Below are 21,680 nucleotides of genomic sequence, written 5' to 3' on the forward strand. Positions count from 1 at the left end.
TCAGAAGCTGCTTTAAAGTATCTTCAATTTTTTTACATAATCGGGACCAGTTCCTGGTGTTGGTAATCAGCACGTGTACCATTGGGAGAATGCTTCAGAGCTTCAGACTCCTGTCAGTAATGGTAGTGTTGAGCCGAAACATTCAGAAGGAAGGTTAAGTGGGAGCCTAAATTCTACTTAAATTTCAATGTCTGTTCAGCAGAAAAAGGGAGGTCTTGCGGAAAAGCAGTCCACAGAACAGTACTGAGCTGAGTCTGTGGTTCTTTGCTAATAAGAATTGGCATATCTCTGTTTTCAGGTGAAATTTATGCCCTACAATGAATAGCTAAAATAAGGCTTTTTGAGGATACATAAGACAAAGCTCTTAGTAAGCAGCTTTATTTCTGTTTAGCACATTCAATACATTTCCTCTTCTAGAGGCATCAGTGCAGTTAATTTTCCCTATCGTTACTGTGGTTGGACACAATAACATCCTTAATAAAGATGGAGTGTGACACAACAGGGAAGGAAACCATATCTCTTCGTACACCTTCTTTTCAGATGTCTGTTTTTCTACTCTGCCTGGCATTTCTAACAGTTCCATTGTAACCACTCATCATCTCGGCACTAGCCTGCTCACTGCAGTTAATTTAATGTTACCTTAACTGTTCGTGCCAACCTGACCTCACACCAGAGGTGCTGTGAGTAGCAAAATGACTAGGAAATCAAATCCCCGCTGGTGCTTTTAAAATAATTCATCAGAGAATAAACTGTGGCTCGGAGGGCTGCCAGCTGACGAGTTTATTCTGTGCTGTTTCTACCTACCGGGAAGCAGCGTTTCCAAGAGATGGACTTGAAGGGCACATTTCTATCATGCCAGAATTTGCCATTCTTCTTTCACCACCTTGATCTTCTAATTTTTTTTCTTTTTCTTCTCCAGGGTTTCGCGCTTTTTGTTCCCCTTCTCATCTTTATTGCTTTGATTGCTTCTTTGTGTGCTATCCTCTACAATCTGCCTCAAACTCTTCCTGCTCCTTTTCCAAATGTCCTCCGCCGTTACCTTATAGCAAGACTTTTTCTCTTGCCTCAGAGTAGCAGTAGTTTGCTGTTTAACCTAAGACTGGTGAACTAATTTCTCAAAGAAAGCAAGAAATTAGTAGGCTCTGTTAACTAGGATCCAAAAATAGGTGACTGCGGCTTTTTAAAGAATTTGTAAAATTCCCAGAGATTTTCAAGATTGCATAGATTTTATTAAAGTTTATGCTCCTGATCCAATCACCTTTTTTCAGAGCCGGTGTTAGGAGCACAGGCAGCTCCTTTTTTTCAGACTTTACAATTTTACCATCACAGCTGAGCAGTAGTCCTGAGTGAATATGTTTCACAAATATTTAATTAACATTTGTCTATCATTTGATTTGAGTTGGCAAATTGAACTGAAAGCTGGAGAATGTCAGTAGCAACTGTATCTTCTGGGTCCCTACATAAAACCGGGGAAATTATGAGAGGAAAATGTGGTTAAATTATCCATCTTTCCTGTCTAGATTATTCCTCTCTCCTTCCCTGGTGGTCTTAACTGTCCAAACTGGTTTTGGCTGCTCCAAGCAATAGGTATTTTTTTCATTTGCTTTAGGTGTATGCTGTATATCAGAGCATTTTCACTGTCCAATTTTTTTTCTTTACATTGATGTAGGTATTTCTACTTATTTCCCGGTAATTTCATCCTGAACTTTTCCTTAGCATTTCAGTCTTCCTCCTGGCCTTGTCAATGGTAAAGGGAGCAGGATGTGATCACATGAGCCGAGCGTTTGACAAAGCTGTGCATGTTTAACTCCTAACCATTCTTACATATGCCCAAATAGATCAGATAAAGGGTGAATTGTTGCTCCGTGCGTTTACTGATGCTGTTTTCTATTAACCAGACTTACGGACTATAACTAAGAACAGTAAAGAATCTTCTAATGTGCATCAAGACAGCAGCAGAAAGCTGGGTGCTACACATGTCCCCAACCAGAAGGATGAAGAAGCCAGACCTGACGTGTATCAAGGCCAAGTTGAGTTGGACTCACGCAGCGTTTGCAGCGATACACAGCAGCCGTGCTCCTTCGGGAGATCTGTGTTTGAGAGACACATGCTGCGGGAATTTCTAGAGCGAGCTGTCCCTGAAGGTGAGCGTCCTTTGCCGATGGACTACATCCAAGAAGACGAAGGTGCTTTTGCTGCCCAGCCACACAGTGAAGAAGACTATGAAGAAGACATTATAGAACCACGAGCTCTTAACGAAGTAACAACCATAACGGACAAAACTAGTCCCTGGTCCAGTGTGCTGTCTGAAGTGGAGCTGGGTGCTGAGCAGCAGCTCGTAGACTCGGGGCCTGAAGATCAGCACGCACTGGTTATAGACTGTTTGAGAAGAGGGAGCAGCAGACGGAGCAGCACCTTCTCCAGCATCCTACGAGGTGACAACCAAAGCATGCTCACCGCCGTTAGCCCATGCGCTAGCCTCCACGCAGACGAGGGTTGTCCTTGGGCAGTTACAGAAGGCTTTCCGAGCTTGAATACTGGCACAGGAACAACAGAGGAGGAGCTGTTTCAGCCTGCTCATTTGTCAGATGTGCATCAAACAGCCAAAATCCCTGTAGAAAATGGAAATTGTGATTGGGATAGAACATTTAACACTAAACCTACAGAGCAAAATGTAGAGTATCATGCAGCCTCTGAAGAAGTCCTGGAATTTCTACCGGATGTTGGTTTGACCAATCCAAAAACCACAGAAGGAGAGAAGGAGGAAAGCATTGAGGTTGTGAATGAAGATCAAGACAAGGAAGTAAGCGGTTCTGATGAGATCTGTGTTAAGAGTGTATCAGCCCAGGCGGGCTTGGAAAGAAGCAGCTTTTCTGATGACAGTAGTGAAGACCCACTGGAAGAGTCAGAAAAGTCTGTCAAACCGAAAATTGTTTTGTATCCTTTTTTCTTAAGCACACATTGCATTCAAGAAGTGTGTCTTATGTCTCGGTTAGAGTCTCACTGGCCCCAGGAAAGAGAAATTCACTGTGTGGAGCTCTTCTCTGGGAAATGAGTGTAAAATTGATGACCTGGGAAGGTATTGGAAAACCTTGTTAAGTTGCAGTTCACGCAGTGCAGTGATGACTTCCTTACCATGCGTAACCAATATGTTCTGTGTTCCATGAGAGTCATTTCATTTTGGGTAGTTTCAACATGTTGTCTTGCTTTTTTTTCTCTTCCACATTGACACTATTATAGCTCTTGTGTTTCTTCTGTATTAAAAGAAATGTAGTTTATTTTGCATTTAAAATACTTTCCCATGTTTCCTACACAGATCCCAAATCTCACATTCAGTTTTACTAAATTGTGTTGGAATTTTTACAGGATGAAGGACTCTACAGATATATGAGGTATTACTGCAAAGCAAGTTGGTGTCCCTTGCTCTGTGAGGCCTAGTGAGAAAACCAGGTGTTCAGAAAGATAGAATATTGATCAAAATAAATGAGATTCACCATCTGGGATCCATTATCAGCTGTTACAGTGAGGCTTATTCCACACCTGCAGCTCCTGCGGAGCTCTGTGCAACTACATGCTGCCAAAGGCTGTTCCTTAACAGTTCTGCTCAGATCTGATCCTGTTGTTGTTCCCAACTTCTTCCTTCCACCCCAGCAGATGGAAGCCTCCATGAGACTGCTCAGCATTTCCTCTCATCCTTCCACAGCTCTGAAAGTAAGTATGAGACATCCTTTCTTTTGTTGTCCTAGCTTAAGGGAGTCCGTTCATTAAAGCAGGAACAAAAGTACTTCTCCCTTTCTTTGTCAGCACTCAGTTTAGAAATAATGGCTTCCAAATCAAATCAAGGAGAATCTTTCTGATTCCTCTACTCTCTCTGAGAATCATTTTCAGCACCATGGCTTCATCGTCGATGATACTCAGGCATTGATGTTAACCAGTTTGTCTGTATACAATAGTGAATGTTGTTCTTCTCCACTGGGGTCAGTGGAAGTGGCAGGTGCTCACTCCACGCTTCTTTGTGCTTTAATGTGAGGTAAAGTGCCTGACTTCTAGGACGCAAGCTGTAACTTGTAATTACAACTCCAGTTGATATCTTTTTAGATCAGGTTGAAATGAGGGAGTTCGCAGCAAGAGAGCCTCTCCTTGAGAGGTATCGAGTAACTGTTCTTTGATGGAAGGAATAATAAAATAGTTGGAGTGACCATTCCTCATACAGGGAAGTTGTTGATTGCTTTTGCTGTTTCATGGGTGGTTTTATGTGCATAAACATTGATTTACTACAAGAGGCCTGTAGCTCAGTTGTTTTGAGGTCTACATATTGTTTTCCAGTCAGAGCTTTACTATGGATGTTGATGTGGATCTGGGTACTGCAGCAGCTGGGCTGTTTGTTTACCACTCCCAGAAAAGATAATGTGTTGGTTCCCCTCCTTATGACCTATGAAACAAATGCTCTATGGAACATTTATGTAATTGGAAACAGCTTGCTTGATTAAACAGAACAGAAACGAGCAGGATCTAATAGCTCTGAAGTAATGGAAACTACTTTAAATTAATAAACATGTTTACAGCTTGGGTAAAATACCTGACTTTTTGCTGGTTTGTGTTGTAAAAATGATTCTTTTTTCTGATTTACATAATACCATCTTTTCCTAAAGGCCTTGAAACTTCTTCCTAGTGAAAGCAGAGACCTCTATCAGAGGAGTCTTGGGCACAGTATGCTTCAAGCATCCTAAGACGTAATCTTGATCGTAACACCTAGACTGAAGTGTGTCTTAGTGCTTCTTAAGCATACTTCTTGTGCTGTGTCTAAATATTTTGGACTAAATCAAAAGCAGTGTGTGTAATCTCCTTCAAATTCTCTGCGTTCACCTCTGTCCATCGCTGATATCCCCATCCATCCCCTCTGCCTCGCCATCTTTCCCCCACTTCTGAGTTCTGCTTTCTCTGCAGAGTTAGCTCCAGTTCTCCCTGCGGAAGCACCGTGTCTTTCTGTGCATCTGCACATCATCACTCAAACCTTCAGTTTAATATTAATATCAGCTTTCCTTGAATTCCTGCTCTCTAGCGCTCAGCTTAGTGGCTAGAAACACACTCCTGAAAGTCATTAATAATTAGGGAGAATATGAGCAAGGCACTATTTGGATACAGCTGACCTTAAACCAGCTTAATTCCAGGATTAGCTACAGCTGATCCTTCTCTGTAGCAACTTGTCTGTTGAGACAGGAGTCAGTTGTGCCTTGTGTTGCGCACCCAGCATCAAACAACCTCTATGAAGAACAAGAAGTTTTTCGCTTATGTTGATGGTAAAATAGTTCAGGAAAACTGCTTTCTCATAGATTTGTTCTTAATTAGCCTTAGCAACATCAGTTTCTAAATCTGGGTTTGTTTGGGTTCTGCACAGTTCAGCAAACGCCAAGCGTGACAGCAAGGCTGAAATCTGAGCTGTTCTCCCCTGAAGATCATCAGTCCCCTCTCGCTCACGTGGCAGCTGGCAAACCTCTCCTGGCCTCCCCAGTGTTCCTGCAGCCTCTCCCTGTCCTGTCCAAGTCCCTGCTTTCCCTGCCTTCCTCCGCAAAATGAGGAGGAAGCAGCTGGGAGGCGAAGCGGGCAGTCGTGGCGAAGGAGCTGGCAGCATTTTGAGACAAAAGGCTGATCTCGACTCATGCTGCGAGGACATGGGGATGTGAGAAGGTGCTGCAGCAGCTTGAGCCTCAGCCCGGATGCTGTGGTCACCTTCCAGGGACCTGAGTTTCACAGACCCTCAGGAAATCTAAAATTTTTTGACCTTTTTTCTCCATTATATCAGATTCAGGCTTCCGGTTCTTGAGGTCTTTCCCAGCTCTCCTCTTCCGCACTGCTCACCCGCTGTCCTGTCTGATCCAGCGGTCCCGGTTCAACTTCTGCCGCTTTTCAACTTCAGTGAACAGCTTTGCACTTTGCTCAGTCCATTTCCAAGCACTTCCTGATACAACTTAGGGAAAATTATCCAAGTCCATGGCTAAACTTAACAGCATCCAACACTTTCGAATTTACTGTAAAGCTACAACTAGTTTTTAAATGAGTCAAAGCAGTTGTGTAAGCGGCCCAGGTTACTATCCAAATCTTATTTCTGACTGTTGCTCCAGCCCCCCTTCTCCTCCCTCTTTGCCTTTACTGTGTTCCTATGTTCCGTATTATTTTATATACTGTTGCTGATTTTTCAGGGCAAAAATCTAATCTCTCTAGGTGTGTTGTTTCACACAGAGGGGTCTGCCACATTGATTCTGGTCAGAGTTTGGGGCAATCATATGCTGGAGTAAGAACCTTTAAATGTGATTCCAGTGAGATGTTGGATGGGAAACCTGCATGCAGACCTGCTGCCTTTCAGAGCTGGCCCAGGTTACTGGTAATGAAGCTGGGTTTGGGGCGGGGCAGGAGGGAGTATTTAAAAAATGGGAGAGTTGTTAAACTTTTCATTTAAATATCTTGATATTTTTTTCCCCTCACCTCTATGAATATTCCAAAGCGTTAAGAAACATATGGAAACCAGTTTTACTCAGAATAATTAATATTTGTATATACACCTAGCTTTTCCTTCAGCGTAAATTAGAAATAACACTTTTATAACCCAGACTTAGGCAGATTCAGAGTAGCAAGCTTTTGATCTGTTCTGAAAATGCAGATGGTTAACAAGGGTCCAAACATCCTTTCTTGGTTGTCATGTTTCTTCTTGATCTGCTGCCATTTCAGTTGCAGCCACTAAAGCTCTTCTTTTTCCTTGCTCCGCTTACTCAGAGAACAGAGCTAAGCCTTTTCCTCGTTAAATTTGTCCTCCTAACCTGCTGAGCAGAAATGCTAACGGCTCCTTGCATTTTCACAATCAGAATAAAGAAAAGGTGGCTGTGTGCTTCACGTCCATTTCGGAGTTGCTGCCTGTGGTCTGTGATTTGATATAAACCTTTTCCTGCCCAGAAAGCAGAAGCAAGTGCAAAGTGACTCCAGGGGCAGGGTGTAGCCTATTAACACAGATCTCTTTTCACTCCTTCATCACTGTGCACAGAGAAAACCGGCCATTAAACTGGCTGAGCCACCCGCCTGAAACGTTCTCCGCCTTGGTTACCAGAATTCTTTGACCTTGAAATAAGCCATCCCCCCAAGACCTATAAAATGCTAATAAATCTGTTTGCTTTACTCCAATGCTTGGCACACGGCGATTAGATAATCCTCAGCCGGTTTAAGTGTCCTCCCATATTGCTGCCCTTTCTATAAAAAGAAAAGCGTGATTTTTCTCTGCGTAAGTCCTCTTTCCTCTTGCATCCTTCTGATGAAACGTGTGTGCTTCCTGGCTGAGCATCAGCTACTCGGAGTCCCTGACTCTCTCGGCTTAGAGACAGAGAGAGGGAGAAGCCCAGGACAGGCGCTGCTAATGCTCAGGGCGTAGTCTGAACCGGTTTCGGAGGGAAGGAATGGTGTAAACACAACATTTCAGGTGTGAGCTCCCAAAACTATGCAGAAGGTGAAAACTCTGGCTGTTTGAAACTGCCCGTTTGATGTATCAAAGGAGCATCTTGAAAACGCAGCATTGCGGCTAGAATGTCTTGCTAAATGTTACTTCTCTGAGGAATTGTCACATTTCAGAGAAAAATAGTTTTATACAGAGGCAAGTATAGAAGTGTAGCTTTTTCCTGTAGCTGTATCCCAAAACTGTTGGCGAAGCCAAACCTGCAAATATAATTTCATAAAGTTCCTGATCACCTGCGCGAGCTGGGAGCATTAACTGTGCTTTTAAACTTCTCTATTTTTGATTCACCCCTGCGCATGCAGAAGAGCAGCAAGAAAAGCTGCTAAACCTTTCCTACAGCTGGAAGTTTGTTTTTAGGAAGGTCCCTGGGATAGCTTCGTGCCTCTGAACGCCCCTGCGTTGCTGCAGGCGGACACGGTGGTCTGGAAATTTGGAGGAGGAGAATTTTAACCACTTCTGTCTGAAGCAGCGTGCAAGTGGTATGTTTTCCAAGCACGCCTTGTTTACAGACACTCAGGAGTGCCCAGACTGCCATCGGACGCCCCGGTGTCATCTAATAGCAGCAGGCAGCTGCTCTTTGGTCTTATTTTCACTTTAGGAGTACAGTGCTCTTTCGGGGTATGTTATTGCACTGATGGCAAAATGTGAGTGAGGGGCTGAATTTGCTGCAGCAGCCTCTGGCCGACCCGAGCAGATCAGGAACAACTCGGTTTGTGACATGCCCCTGGGGCAGGAGAAGTATTGTGGCACCTCTGGATTGTCGACTCTTAAGAGCAAAGGAGAAAATCTCATTTAATTTATCCTTTAGAATCGATTTTAAAAATTCTGACAACCAGTGTAGGATAATTTTGCAGCTATTTTGGGCCACTGGGTTAGTGTAAGCCCCCCAAAAAGTCCTCTTATTTCTGCAGAAATACTCAGCTGGTCTCTGTTAAATTCTTCAGTCTATTTTGTTCTCTTTTCCTTTATCTTATCCCACACAATCTGGTACCTTCTCTTCTGAGTTGCAGGACTTGCAGCTTCTCCCACTGAAATTCATTAGCAATGTCCTGTTGGATCAGGAAAAGCCGTCTGCCTTTATTCCTCACGTTCAAAATGTGAGTTGCCGTCTCTCAGCTCTTGACCGTACAGCACAAGCGCACGTGAGAGGGGAACTGTGAGAGGTAGGAAGCTCAGCTTCGTGGCCCTTTGCAATAGGGTTAATTGGATGATTTGGGGAATTTGATAGAGACCCGTTGCTACAGCATAAACCTGCTCCTGGTTTACTGTTGCAGTTAGCTCCTGCAAGCTTTTCAGCTGCACGTAGTTGCGCAGACAGTCTTTTTTGAGGCATATTAGTGGTGTGGGCTCCTCCAGGGTAGAACAGGGAGCTCATCAGAGGACAAACAGCATCACTGAAACTGAAAGGAAGGAGTTTCTGAGTACAGTGCCGGTGCTGGCTGCAATTTGCCCAGCGTATTGGATTTAAGAGCCAGGTTTTCCTTGGTTTTTTGTTTTCATTACAGTTGCAGACCTTCCTGGGCTGAGGGACAGGGACGGGCCATACCAACTCTTTGCAAATACATAAAACTGGTATTTGGAAGCAAACGCTGCTTAATGTACTAAAACCAGAAGCCTTTTACCAGTGCTCTGAGCTTTCACTTTGAATGATTTTCTCTCTGAACTGCTTATGAATGCTGTGCAGAGAACAGGGACCAGCACCGAGCCAACGCGAGCTGGTTACTGTCCGTCTCCGGCCAGTACTAATGTTTCAGCTGTTTCACAGACAGTTGGCACAGAAAACAGTGTGGGAAGAATAAGCTACTGTCAACTCTGGAGCAGAATATGCTGTCAAAGGGAGGTGGCTTGGCCAGCAAGCGTCTCTCTCTGCTGGTTTTTAAGCTTCTGATGTTGCCAGGTCTGCATTTAATCTCTCTCAGCTTCTTACATTTTGGTTTAGGAGAATCATCTCAGAGCAGTGCTAAGAAAAAAGAAAAACTAAGCAAGGATCCTCATAAACACACATGTACGTTTTTTCAGTGTGGTAAAAATGGGCAGTGTTTGAAGGCATGACTGCCTGTAGCTATTTTCCTGGATACAGCTTGAAGTCTTTCGCAGCACTGTTCACATAATTCACACAATTAGCCGTGTGAAACTGGGGAGATGGTGTTTAGGAGTTGGTAGGTCAGCTTGTCGTGAGCCTTGAGGGCGCTCTTGGTTGCGAAACCACACGAGCTGATCCCACCCTGGTCATTTTTATTTTATTAACCAGCCAGCGACCAAAACCATCGTCTTGATCTTATTGATCTGGCTCCCGAATCCGGCTGCGCAGGAGCCGGCTGGCTCAGTGTATCTGAAAATCTTCCTTTGGGAAACCTTGGCCTGTGGTTACAGCCTCTCTTGGGCTTGTCTGTTTGCAGAAATTGTAGCTGATGTTAAATTAACTTACAGTTAACCTCTCAGGCTTTGACCTGGCTTTAGCAAGCACAGGTCCGCCCAGGATGTAGATCAGGGGGTGGTTTTTATCTGCAGACTGTTCCCCCATCAGGGTCTTCACCAGCGATGCCGTCGCAGGGCCAATACTCAAGGCGCTCGTCGTCTGAGTCCGTAAAGTGCAGGTGACCAACCGCAAAAAAATCTCCAAACCCACTCATTCCTAAAAAAGCCATTTCCCTCCCCAAACAGCGCACGCCGAAGCTGAGAGCACGCAGGACCGGGATCCCAGCGCCGTTTCTTTTGGCAGAGGGAGCTGATCACCTCAGGAGACTTTTTTTCCACCACGACTGTGCCCGGCGAGGCCAAGCCCGGCCGGGACGGAGAAGCAGCTCCACGATGTAGGGGAAAGGTCAGCCCGGCGTATCGGCTTCCCAAATCGCTGCCGCTCGCCAGGAAACTTTCCTGGCCCCGCAGCTAATGAGCCGTGTCCTTAACCAGCACCGCTTGCTTCCACCTCGAAAGGCAGCTGGAGCCAGATCTCTCCCGGTGCTTCATGGGCACAACCCGGCTCTAAACGAGTTGGGGAGAAACGGGAGTTTCTTTGGCCGCTGAAATGATCTGTCTTTAGTGCTGCTGTAAGTGCTGGGAGGAAGCCTGACTGCTGGGTGGGTGCGTGCAAACCACAGATGATGGTAAAATGCCTAAAACAATGGTTTTCATCTCGTGGGCTGCTGAGATGGACCCGTCTATTTTGTCAGTAGGCTTGGAGCTTTACCCCTCCACTGCAAGGTGGTTTGGTTTTGGGGGTTCTGCAAATTAAAAACAAAACAAGAATTGAAAACCAAAAGTCAGGGAGTCAGGGCCCAGCGAATACACTGGTGTGATCCCCTTTGGCTTCATACAAGAGAACTTTGGGTGAGGACAGACATTCACAAACTCAGAGTTCCCCTGCCAGAGCCGGATGGTGTGGTTTGGACCTTTCTTTCTAATTTTGGTTTCTAGATGTTGCTTTCCGTAGCGCTGAGAAAGAATAGCATTGCGACGTCTAATATTGTGTTGGGCAGGGAAGTTATTTCACCATCGTGGATTTTTTTTTTTTTTTTCCCAAACAGTTGGAACAAACAGGTCTTTTTCCAAACAGTTGGAACAAACAGGTCTTTTTCCAAACAGTTGCCTCTCGGTGTGCGGAACAAGAGGAAAAACCCCTCTGAGGAGAACCACAACAGAAAACACATCATGAGGGTTTTTTCCCCCCCACCAAGTGTGTGTCCAGCTTCTCGCAGGACCCCGTGGTTTGTCACGCTCAGAAAAGAGCTGACGTCTCGTTCCCTCTCTCCGCAGAGCAGAAGCGGAGCGGTGCTGGGGGGAATCCCCTACCGAAGGCCGAAGTGTCCCAGGCCCGCGGCCGATCTCTCGGAAGAGGAGACCGAAAGAATCGCCAGGATCTTCTCTGCTCAGCTGTCCAAGAAGGAATAACGGCGGCGAGAGCCCGTCCGCAACGGCTGCTTCCTGAGACACAGCGGCAAAGCCCGGCTCCTGCGGGGAAGAGGAGCTGGAAGCCGGAGGTTTCGGGCTCTGATTTTTAATTTGCCTAATTGGGATCTCGTTAGGACTTTAACGGTCAACCAAAGGGGGGCAGCGGAGCGACCGTGTGTCTTGCAAGGGCAGGTCCCCGCTGAGACTCGCCGCTTCGAGTAACCGGTGAGCTGTTACCTGCTCTCCGGATACTCCATTTTGGGGATTTATTCCTGTGAAATTTCTCTAAGTTTGGGGTTTTTTTGAGTAAACCCAAAGCATCCCCTTTTGAGACAGCTCCTTCAACCAAAGGATGGAGAATGTTAGAAAGGCGCTAGAATTCGAACCGTTGCCTCCCCGCCGGCGGGTGCTGTGGATGGGGAGGGAAGGTGAGCTCCCTCCCCAGCAGCCTTTCAAAAATAGTTGGGGGGGGGGGGGGGAAGCGTGATTTGATGATTTGAGAGGAGTGCGTGTGCCCAGGGTGCTTGTGTAAATACAGGCCAAGGATTCTGTAAAATACTGTTGTGTGTACAAAAGGATTTTACTAGAAATACAGAGCTTTTATATTCTAAATTATTTTTGTACATTTTTAGGTCGGGTACCTTTTAGGATAACAGAGTTTTCTGCAAACTAAGCTATGCTATTTTTGTATTCCTCTCCGGTGTTTGTTTTCAATAAAATTCCTCTGGTTTCTTGCCGTCTGGTGCCGAGTGTCCCGCCGCCAGGTCACGAGCTGGTCATTAACAGGTGGAGGCGACTCCTTCCCCCCGGAGCCTCCGGTGACGGGCGCGAGAGGACGGTGTAGAAATTGTTCCGGGAAGATGATGTGGCTGGGGGCACGCGGAAAGGTCGCTGCTTTGCAAAGAAAATATCACGGCCGAGCCCAGCCTGCCTGGAGTCAGCTCACAGAGGTGAGCGAGCGCTCCTGCTCAGAGCTGCTTTTTCAAACCACGCTTTGAATTCGGGATTTAAGGAGCCAAAGCCTCAGCGCCCCTTTTTCCTCCCGCCTCGGCGGTTTTGCTTTTCAGGGGGGAAATCCTAAATGCATAATAATTCACTGCGAGCACAACTTGCCCACGCTGGGTTAGACCCCGGGGGTGAAATTTGCTCTGCCCTCCCTGCACGCTGCCTGAAGCATCCCCAAAAATCCCAGGCGGGATGCCGGCTGCGATGGGAACGTGGTCACAATGGAGGTGACAGTGTTTGACTCCTATGTCGGGCACGAGATAAATAATCAGCTTTTTCCTCTTGCATTTAGGTCGGCGTTGGAGCGCAGTCTTGTAAAGAACTAAGGAATTGATGCCTCAAACACTCCTCGACACAAAAAGGCTCAAGGACAAGTTGTGGCTTTTGTGATCAGGCTGAGGAAGCCACGCAGGGAACCACAGGGTGTACGAGGAGGCAGGACTCCCCTGCCTGCTGCTGTAGTGCCAAATTCCTTAGATAAGCTTCAAAAAAAGATTGATAAGCTCAAGGCTGGACAGGTACCCAAGAAGAAAGTAAAGGTGGTAAGGGGGAGCATGACTTCACCTCTCATGGAAATGATTTCCTGGAATACCTGCCTCTGTTTAGTGTGCAAATCAGCTAAGATGAACTCAAAAGGTGACAAAATTTTGCTGTGGGTGCACCCACCACCCAAGATTTCCCAACCTGAGACAACGCTGGAACCTGGTGTGGTGACCGGGCGCCTTTCCTTTCCTTCCTTACAGATTCACCAATAAGAGACCCCGTTGCTCACTATCCTTTCCCAAGTTTAAGCTGTTTCCACCACAAGTAAAACATTTTAAGGGGTTGTTTGGTGTTGTTTCACCTTAATTTAAGCCGAGGGGCTCGCAGAACCTTTCTGCCTCCCTGGTTGTACCAGGCCCAGCAGGCCAGGTCAGCCCCGGCGCGGAGACTTTCCGCACATCCCCAGGGATGGGCGAGCGCATCCCTTGGGGCTTTGCGAGTGCAGCACTAAACAGCACCAAGGGTTAAATGCACCAAGTTTTAAGAAAATGGAGGAAAAGGGGCATTTCTTAAGCCATCACCTTGCCCTTGGCCTCCGGCCTCGTCCCGCTCCCTCCTGGGTTTCACCATGCAGAGCGCGACCGGGATTTCCCTGTGAGTCCTGCCCTCGCCGTGCGGAGGGAAGCTTGGTGGTTCCCCACGAGGGATTACGGCTGCGTGGGCCGTGCCGGGGGCAGAAGGGGCCGACCTGCTGCACGGAGGCAGCGGCGGCGGTGGGGAGGACACTCGGTGCTGCTCTGCCTCCAAACCGCTCGCTTTGAAACCCTCTGGACAAGTGGTTGCTGCATCTCGTCCTTCCCAAGAGCTTTTGGGTTAAAAACTGAGCAGATTCCGCCATCCCTAAGGTGCCAGCGGTGGGTGCTTTGCTGCGATGGGTGCTGGTGGTTTGGGCAGGACCCCCCCCACACACACACACCCCTGCCCAAGCCCTGGGGGGGGGGCGGAGCACAGAGGGCTGAACCAGCCACCCCGTCACAGGTGCTGGGTGGCCCCGTTCTCATCCGCTCAAATGCCACAGGAGGGGTGGGGGGAAACGGTTTTGCTGTCACTTGATCCCTGCGGCCAATGGAATGTCCTCCCCGGTGCTATTTAAGGGGGGGGGCAAGGAGCCAGCTCTTAGGGTGGTGGCACGGAGAGGGGTGTAAGGCAGGAGCCGGGACGCGGTGCCGAGGTCCCCACGGTGAGGCCACAGGGAACCCAACCCCGGGCAGGTCACCCTGGGGGAGATATTCTCACCAAACCCCCCCATTTTGGCCAGGGTGGGCTAGAGGAGGGTGGGCACTGGGGAATTGCTGAGTGTGGGAAGCTGCCGTGCCTCAGTTTCCCCAGGGATGTGGGTGAGGAAATAGGGCAGGATTTGGCTTTTGGGGATTTTCCGAAGCCAGTTGGAGCCATCACGCCACATCGTTTCCCACCCCCCCCCCCCAAACCAGATACCTGCTCGAAGCGCCGGCCACCGCAGCAGCCCAGCTGCCCCCACAAACCCCAACCTCCCCCCCCACCCCCCCCCCAATTTCCTTCCAGCCTCTCAGCCACGATGGTGGGGCTCAAACCCCCTGAGGTGCCCCCGACAGCCGCGGTGAAATTCGTCAGCGCCGGGATGGCTGCCTGCATCGCCGACCTCTGCACCTTCCCCCTGGACACTGCCAAAGTGCGGCTGCAGGTACGATCCCCCCGCGCCCCCCCAAATCCCAGGGGCGAAGGGAGCTTCCCCCCACGCCCTAGAGCCGACGGTGGTTTTGGGGGAGTTGGGGGGGGGGGGGGGGAGTTGTGGGGCGCAGGGTGACGCAGTCGGTGTCCCACAGCTCCAAGGGGAGGTGCGGATCCCCCGGAGCACCGGCACCGTGGAGTATCGGGGTGTTTTGGGGACGCTGAGCACCATGGTGAGGACGGAGGGACCCCGAAGCCTCTACAGCGGGCTGGCGGCCGGGCTGCAGCGCCAGCTGAGCTTCGCCTCCATCCGCATCGGCCTCTACGACTCGGTGAAGCAGCTCTACACCCCAAAAGGAGCCGAGAGTGAGTGTCGGGACCCCACGCACCCCTTGTCCCAATGCACAACCCCCCCCCTCTTCCAAAAGGGCACAGACCCACCGCGGGGTGAACAACCCCCTCCATCAAGCGCCTCCCCCCCCCCCCGAACGCAGCCCAAGCCGCTCGCCTCGGGGGTCCCTGCATATTTGGGGGGGGCCAGGGATCCCAGCACTGTCCCTCTCCAGGCACAGGGCTGGCGGCGCGGGTGCTGGCGGGCTGCACCACGGGGGCGGTGGCGGTGACGTGCGCCCAGCCCACCGACGTGGTCAAGGTCAGGTTCCAGGCCAGCGGGGCGCTGCCGGACGGCCCCCGGAGGTACAGCGGCACCGTGGACGCCTATCGCACCATCGCCAGGGAGGAGGGGGTGCGCGGGCTCTGGAGAGGTAGGGGAGGATAGGGATGGGGATGAAGAAGGGGGCAGGGATGAGGATGGGGTTGAAGAAGGGGAGGGGGATGAGGAAGAGGAAGGCAATGAGAAAGGGGATGGGGAGGGGATGAGGAAGGGGACAAGGAGGGGATGGGGTTGAAGAAGGGGATGAGGAAAGGGACAATGATGAGGATGGGGAAGGGGACAGGGAGAAGGGTGAGGATGGGAACTGGGATGAGGAAGGGGAAGGGATGGGTATGAAGAAAGGGACAAGGAGGGGATGGGGATGAGGATGGAATGAGGAAGGGGACAGGAATGAGGAAAGGGACAATGATGAGGAAGAGGATGGGGATAAGGAAAAGACAATGAGAATGGGATGAGGATGGGGACAGGGACAAGGAAAGGGACAGTGATGGGGATGAGGAAAGGGAGAAAGATGAGGATGAGGAAGGGGACTGGGATGGGGGATGTAGATGGGGGTGGAGGCTGGGATGAGGCTGGGGCACCCACGCAGGATGCTCTGGGTGGGGGATGTGACCTGTGTCCCCGCTGCCGCCGTCCCCCTGCGCAGGGACGCTGCCCAACATTGCCCGCAACGCCATCATCAACTGCGGGGAGCTCGTCACCTACGACCTCGTTAAGGACGCGCTGCTGCGGGCGCAGCTGATGACGGGTGAGCCCGGCGCTCGGGTGGGGAGGGAGCACAGGTGGGTGCCAGCCCCATCCCTACAACCCTCAACTTTCTCCCGCCCCCCCCCCCCCCCCCCCCCATCCCAGACAACGTCCCCTGTCACTTCGTGGCCGCCTTCGGGGCCGGGTTCTGCGCCACGGTGGTGGCGTCGCCGGTGGACGTGGTGAAGACGCGCTACATGAACTCCAGCCCCGGGCAATATCGCAACGTGCTCAGCTGCCTCCTGGCCCTGCTCATGCAGGACGGCCTCGCCGGCTTCTACAAAGGGTGAGTTGAGGGACGTGCCCCCCCCCCCTCCCCTCTCCAAACTCAACCCAACGATTTGCACACCACCAGCGTGCGCCAGTTCCCAAACGTTCCCCCGGCAGGGCTTTGGGGACGGCAGGGCTGTGTCTGTGTCCCCCCCCCCATCCCCTTTCCCAAACGCTGCTTTTCCCGGCGCAGGTTCGTCCCCTCTTTCCTACGGCTCGGCTCGTGGAACGTGGTGATGTTCATCTCCTACGAGCAGCTGCAGCGCGCGGTCATGTTGGCCCGGCCAGCCCCATCCTGACCCCCCCACACACACCTCTCTCGTCAGCGTTGACGAGATACAGGAGTAAATTATATTAATTGTGGAAGCGGACAGCAGGGAACAGCGACGCCAAATGCCCCCAGCCCAAGGGGGACAGCCCAAGAGGAACAGCAAGATGGAGAAATGATGGAGTTTGTGGAGAAAAGGGGTAGAATGGAGGGTTCCAGAGAGGAGTAGAGGAAGAAAAAATATTTCTAGGTTTTCCATCCAGGAAGAGCATCGCTTCCCCGTGGGAACAAGGTGAGAGGGGGGAGCAGCGATTCCCGTTCTTCCTCACTCATGCTTCTAATAAATCACCCCTATGGGGTCTGATCGCAGCAGCGCTCGTGGCTCCCTCACCTTTTTTGGGGGGGTTTAGGGTTGTTCTCCCAGCCCTGGGGGAGGGTGGTGGCAAAGGCAAGCCCAAGCTTAGCTGAAAGTTTCCCCAAGTGTTGTGTGTGATCAGGGAGCGACTTTAGTAGAGATGAGTTTTGTGGTAAGAGGGGAAAAAAAAAAAAAAAAAAAAAAAATCAAACCAAAAGCATTGAAGGTGGGTGTGTGGGTTTGTGGCCACGTGTGCCACCTGTGGGGTGCACAGAGCCACCCCCAGCCCCAAGGAGGGCTCATCCCCTCACGCAGGGGTGTGCAGCCTTGAGGCCTTGGTGATGGCCGTGCCCAGTCCTGGGTCCTGCTGCTGCCTCTCTCTCTTTGAGAAAATCGTGGGATCTTAACTAAACCCAGGAAGTCTTTTCTTCCCTCGCTTTGGTCTTTCCCACACCACGTTCTGCCCCAAACCCTGAGTTTCCCCTGCAGGAATAGAGCTGGGAGTATTCCAACCCCCCTGCTAAAATCCTCCATCACCCTCCCCCTGGCTGCCTGGAAAGCTGAATCCCAGGGGAAACTGCTTCAAGGGTGCTGGGAATTGCCTCTGCCTGGTCACAGCGCTATCTCCAGAGCTTTTTTGGGGGAAAAAGAGGGGGGAGGTCACCATCCCCTAGGCCAAGAGGGCGTTTTTCAAGAGCTTTTTCTTGTCAGGCGTGAGCTTCTTGGGAAAGCAGATGTTGAAATAGATGAAGAGGTCACCCTTGCGCCGGGGGTCCTGGAGCAGCGGCATCCCCTCCCCTGGTACCACTTTGCAGTATTTGGGGCTGCAACGCAAAGGACAGGGCTGAGAGGAGCTGGGGGACAACCCTGACACGGAAGACAAGTCCCAAAGTGCCACTGTGTCCACGTGCAGAGCCCCACACCCGTGGATGAGGGGTTTTTTTCGGGCAGGTTTGCTGCTCCAGCTCCAACCAGTGGCCTGCCCTCCTCTTCCAGCCTTGTCCCCACACTGTTCTTGGCGTGCTGGGCTGGACAATGCAGCTCTCATCTCACTCCTGTCCTCCACCCACCCCCACCAAGCCCTCTCCCTGCCTCTACCACCAGCAACACGACCACCAGACCAGAGGGATTAGCCCACGGTGGCATCCTCCTCCTCCAGGAACCCCAAACCTGTCGGAAAAGCTTTTGAAGCGCCTCCATAATTCAGGCGATGGGGACATGCTCCTTTCCCAAGGAGAAACAGGCCAAAGCTGAGGTTCCTCCCAAGCACCCGTTCACCTCCTTGGCCACCAAGCTCTGCAGAAAAGCCGCATCTGACCACCGGAGCCCACCAGTAAGTTGCCCCACGGGACTTACTGCACGATGTCATTGATGGGGATGTTCAGCAGCCTCCCGTCCAGCGTCCTCACGTCCACCGTGCAGCCGATCAGCGCCTGCAAGGCACAGAGCAGGATCCAGAGCTGCATCTGCAGCCCCCCCAAGGGCAAATATAACCCCCTCAGCTTGACTCTTTACCTCTCCCAGGGGGATAGTGGCGACGTAAATGAGGTTGTCGTTGGTTCTTTTAAAGCTGGGGTGGAGTTTCTCTTGGACAACAAAGGTGATGTCAGCTGGAATGACATTGGGGCCCTAAAAGCGAGAGGGGGTGGGGAAATAAAGATATCTGGAAATGGTTTGGTGTAATACAAAAGATTTTACACAGGGAAAGGTGACATGGATGTCTCTGCTGCTGATTACAAAGGGAAAGGGATTTTCTTCCTTTAAGAAAAAAAGTCTTTGATAAATGATTCCTGCTCAGCCAAGGGAAACCAGACTGGGTGATGACAGGCAGAAAACAACCCCTTTAAATTAATTTTTTTTAATCTATCTTAAGGAAAATCCAGGCAGGAAGGGCACCTTAGAGTGGAGCCATGCTGCCAACTTCCAAGCAACGGGAAACCTGCAACGAGGCGCAGTCTGTCTCAAGGGAGCCTGGCCCAGAACGTCACACCACGGTCATTACCTGGTCTCCTTCCTTCTCGAAGGTGATCCTGGTGCCCTGCTTCCACCCCGGCTGCACGTCAATCGTTAGGATCTTATCTCTGATGGTGCTCGTTTGTCCATCTTCGTTCATCACCTGGAGGGTGGGCAAGCAGGTTAGAAAAGCTGAGTCACATAATCACAGACTGGTTTGGGTGAGAAGGGACCTTAAAGCCCACCCAGCCCCACTCCCTGCCCTGGGCAGGGACACCTTCCCCCAGCCCAGGGTTCTCCCAGCCCCGTCCAACCTGCCCTTGAACCCTTCCAGGGAGGGGGCAGCCACAGCTGCTCTGGGCACCCTGGGCCAGCGCCTCACCCCCCGCACAGGGAACAATTTCTGCCTTAGATCTCACCTAAATCTCCCCTCTTTCAGCTTAAAACCTGTCACCCCTTGTCCTATTGTCCTACCCCCACCCCCTGACCCAGAGTCCCTCCCCACCTTTCCTGTCCCCCCTTTAAGCCCTGGGAGGCCGCTGGAAGGTCTCCCCAGAGCCTTCTCTTCTCCAGGCTGAACCCCCCCAACTCTCTCAGCCCGGCCTCCCAGGGGAGCTGCTCCAGCCCCCCCAGCATCTTCGTGGCCTCCTCTGGCCCCGCTCGAGCAGCTCCGTGTCCTTCTGCTGTTGGGGGCCCCCGAGCTGGCCCCAGCACTGCAGGGGGGTCTCCCCAGAGCGGAGCAGAGGGGGAGAATCCCCTCCCTGGCCCTGCTGCCCCCCCTGCTCTGGCTGCAGCCCAGGGCACGGGTGGGTTCTGGGCTGCGAGCGCATGGTGCTGGCTCACAGGCAGTTTTCCCCCCACCAATACCCCCAAGTTCCTCTCCGCAGGGCTGGCATCAGCCCTTCCTTCCCACCAGCTTTCACACCACTTCTCATGCTGCCAAGCCAGGAGAGGAGGGTACCGGTTCAGATCCTGCCAGCGTTTCTGCTGGGCTGTGCTCAGGTCCCTTCCCATGGTACGGACACAGCCCTGTGTCCTGCCGAGCCCACCGAGCAGGACCAGCCCTAAAGCCTCAGGCTCCGCTGCTGAAACCAAGAGGGGGAGCGTCCAGCCCAAAATTCCCCACCCTGCCAAGCACACCCCCCCCTTCTTTATCCCTCCCTGCCCCTACCCTGCGGGAGATCTTAATCTTCTTGGTGCAGCCGTAGAAGAGGTCTTCAAGGGAGAGGTAGAGGTCTCGCACGATCGGGGGGTCTTGCTTGATCACTCCTCGTCCTCGCAGCCCTCCGAAGGGCAGGGTCAACTCCGAGCCATCCTCAGCAAAGAACTCTGTGTGAATAAGAGATGGGGGCGGGGGTGTCACCTCACTGGGATCAGACATCAGGGGGGTCCCCTAGGGTCTCCTTATCATTACAGCTCAGCACCCCAAACATCCCACCCGGAAATCTGTCATCTATTTCTGCCTGGGACCACCTTCCCCATCCAGCTGGCGTGTTTTACCTCCGTGACCATTTTTAGCTTGCTCACCTGTTTACAGCAGTCTTGCCAACCTGAATCCTCTTTCTGATGGAAATCCTTTAAGAAAAGGGTCCCACCAGTAGCTGGGGAGAGCTGAGAGCTTGAACATGCACACTCAGGCTTCTCACTCACCCAGGACTGGGGGGAAGTCAGGATCTAAGCTTCATGCACTGGGGACGAGCAGCCCCAGAGGGGATCTGAGAGTAGCCAGGCAGGGAAACATCCCAGAAAGCGTAAAGCTCTGAGCTGGAGGTGACCACAGCACAACAGCAGACGTAGATGGGGTCTGGGCCACCCCTCAGAGCACCCCCAACCTACCCGCAAAGGGGTTGTCTCCACCAAAGAACTCCTTGAAGACTTTGTCAGGGTTGTTATGAAACACGTAGCCAGCGGTCCAGGGGTTCTCATCATCAAATTCCAAGGGGATGCCACCTTTGAGACCCTCTTCTCCAAATTTGTCGTAGATGCCTTTCTTCATGGCTGGGGGGAACAAATAGGAGTTGGGAATGGCCATGCTCTCCCATGCTGGGGGAGAGCCTGAAATCCAGGTTTTGCTTGGATGGAGGCTGGGGTGTTCCCCACCACCTTGTGACCAGCAAGAGGTGGGGAGCACACACCAGCAATCAGCTGGGCTATGGGTCACTGAGTTGAGGCCACCTTCCTGGGGTGCCAGGGCCCTGGGGGGGGGGGTGCAGAGCTCAGCACACCTCCGGCCACACGAGAGATGCTTCACCCCCCTAAACTCCGTGGAAGAGAACCATCTCCCCACTTACGGTCGCTGAGCACATCGTAGGCCTCCGCCAGCTCCGTGAACCTCTTCTGCGCCCAGGGCTTCTTGCATTTTAAAGGATGGTTCTTCAAGGCCAATTTCCGATAGCTACCAAGGGGAAAGGAAGGGAGAGCCCAGCCTCACAGCCAGCCCCGGGGTGCCAGGACACCCCCACGCCAAGCTGCTCCCTCACAGCTTCTCCCAGACCCTTTGCCCCCCTCAGGCCTCTACTTTGGGGAGCAGGGGAAGGCGAAGCACGGCCACCCCCTTCCCAAACAACCCCCCCCCCCCGGGTCTCTCCCCCCACCCCGAAGACCCCGGGGTTCCCCCGCACAAGTTGAAGAGCCTCTCACGCCTTCTTAATGTCGGCGTCCTTAGCGTCGCGGCCCAGCCCCAGCACGGCGTAGTAGTCCTGCCCCATGGCTGCCCGCTCCCCTCGTTGCTATGGTCACGGCGGCAGCGGGGCGAAGGGCACTTCCTGTCGCTGCCGCGCGGGGCACCCTGGGAGTTGCAGTTCTCCCCGTCTACTTCCGCACTCCG

The 21,680-nt window shown here is 51.5% G+C and overlaps 3 protein-coding genes across 12 annotated transcripts in view; 2 read left to right on the plus strand and 1 right to left on the minus strand.

The window, feature by feature from the left end:
* C2CD3 (C2 domain containing 3 centriole elongation regulator) overlaps window positions 1-12,125 on the plus strand; it is a 51,289-nt gene extending 39,164 nt beyond the window's left edge. For 7 of the 8 annotated variants that reach the window (XM_042792753.1, XM_042792758.1, XM_042792755.1 and 4 more), the window contains exons 31-33: window positions 1,899-2,937; window positions 3,609-3,711; window positions 11,260-12,125. In XM_042792753.1, the coding sequence (XP_042648687.1) occupies window positions 1,899-2,937; window positions 3,609-3,711; window positions 11,260-11,499 (1,382 nt within the window). In that variant the 3' untranslated portion in view covers window positions 11,500-12,125. Of the gene's footprint in view, window positions 1-1,898; window positions 2,938-3,608; window positions 3,712-11,254 lie in introns of all 8 variants that reach the window. The other variant, XM_032990801.2, reaches the window with a different exon arrangement.
* Window positions 3,722-21,599, minus strand: DNAJB13 (DnaJ heat shock protein family (Hsp40) member B13). Of its 3 annotated transcripts, none has more exons than XM_032990805.2 (8): window positions 21,494-21,599; window positions 21,145-21,248; window positions 20,690-20,851; window positions 20,025-20,182; window positions 18,903-19,016; window positions 18,416-18,529; window positions 18,257-18,333; window positions 3,722-10,722 (listed from the first exon to the last, which is right to left on the minus strand). In XM_032990805.2, the coding sequence occupies exons 1-8, from the start codon at window positions 21,559-21,561 to the stop codon at window positions 10,668-10,670; spliced, it is 852 nt and encodes a 283-aa protein (XP_032846696.1). In that variant the 5' UTR covers window positions 21,562-21,599; the 3' UTR covers window positions 3,722-10,667. The 3 variants fall into 3 exon arrangements, with proteins under 3 accessions (XP_032846696.1, XP_032846695.1, XP_032846697.1); XM_032990804.2 differs by lacking the exon at window positions 3,722-10,722 and adding an exon at window positions 16,606-17,724; XM_032990806.2 differs by lacking the exons at window positions 3,722-10,722; window positions 18,416-18,529 and adding an exon at window positions 16,606-17,724.
* Window positions 11,517-16,917, plus strand: LOC116961110 (mitochondrial uncoupling protein 3). Its single transcript, XM_042792761.1, has 7 exons — window positions 11,517-14,117; window positions 14,462-14,600; window positions 14,743-14,953; window positions 15,154-15,351; window positions 15,907-16,008; window positions 16,113-16,293; window positions 16,471-16,917. Exons 2-7 carry the CDS (start codon window positions 14,475-14,477, stop codon window positions 16,574-16,576), a joined length of 924 nt encoding a protein of 307 aa, XP_042648695.1. The 5' UTR covers window positions 11,517-14,117; window positions 14,462-14,474; the 3' UTR covers window positions 16,577-16,917.
* Window positions 21,600-21,680: the final 81 nt, after the last annotated feature.

This window comes from Tyto alba, unplaced genomic scaffold (assembly GCF_018691265.1).
Source record: "Tyto alba isolate M040663 unplaced genomic scaffold, T.alba_DEE_v4.0 Super-Scaffold_2, whole genome shotgun sequence".
Lineage (NCBI taxonomy): Eukaryota > Metazoa > Chordata > Aves > Strigiformes > Tytonidae > Tyto > Tyto alba.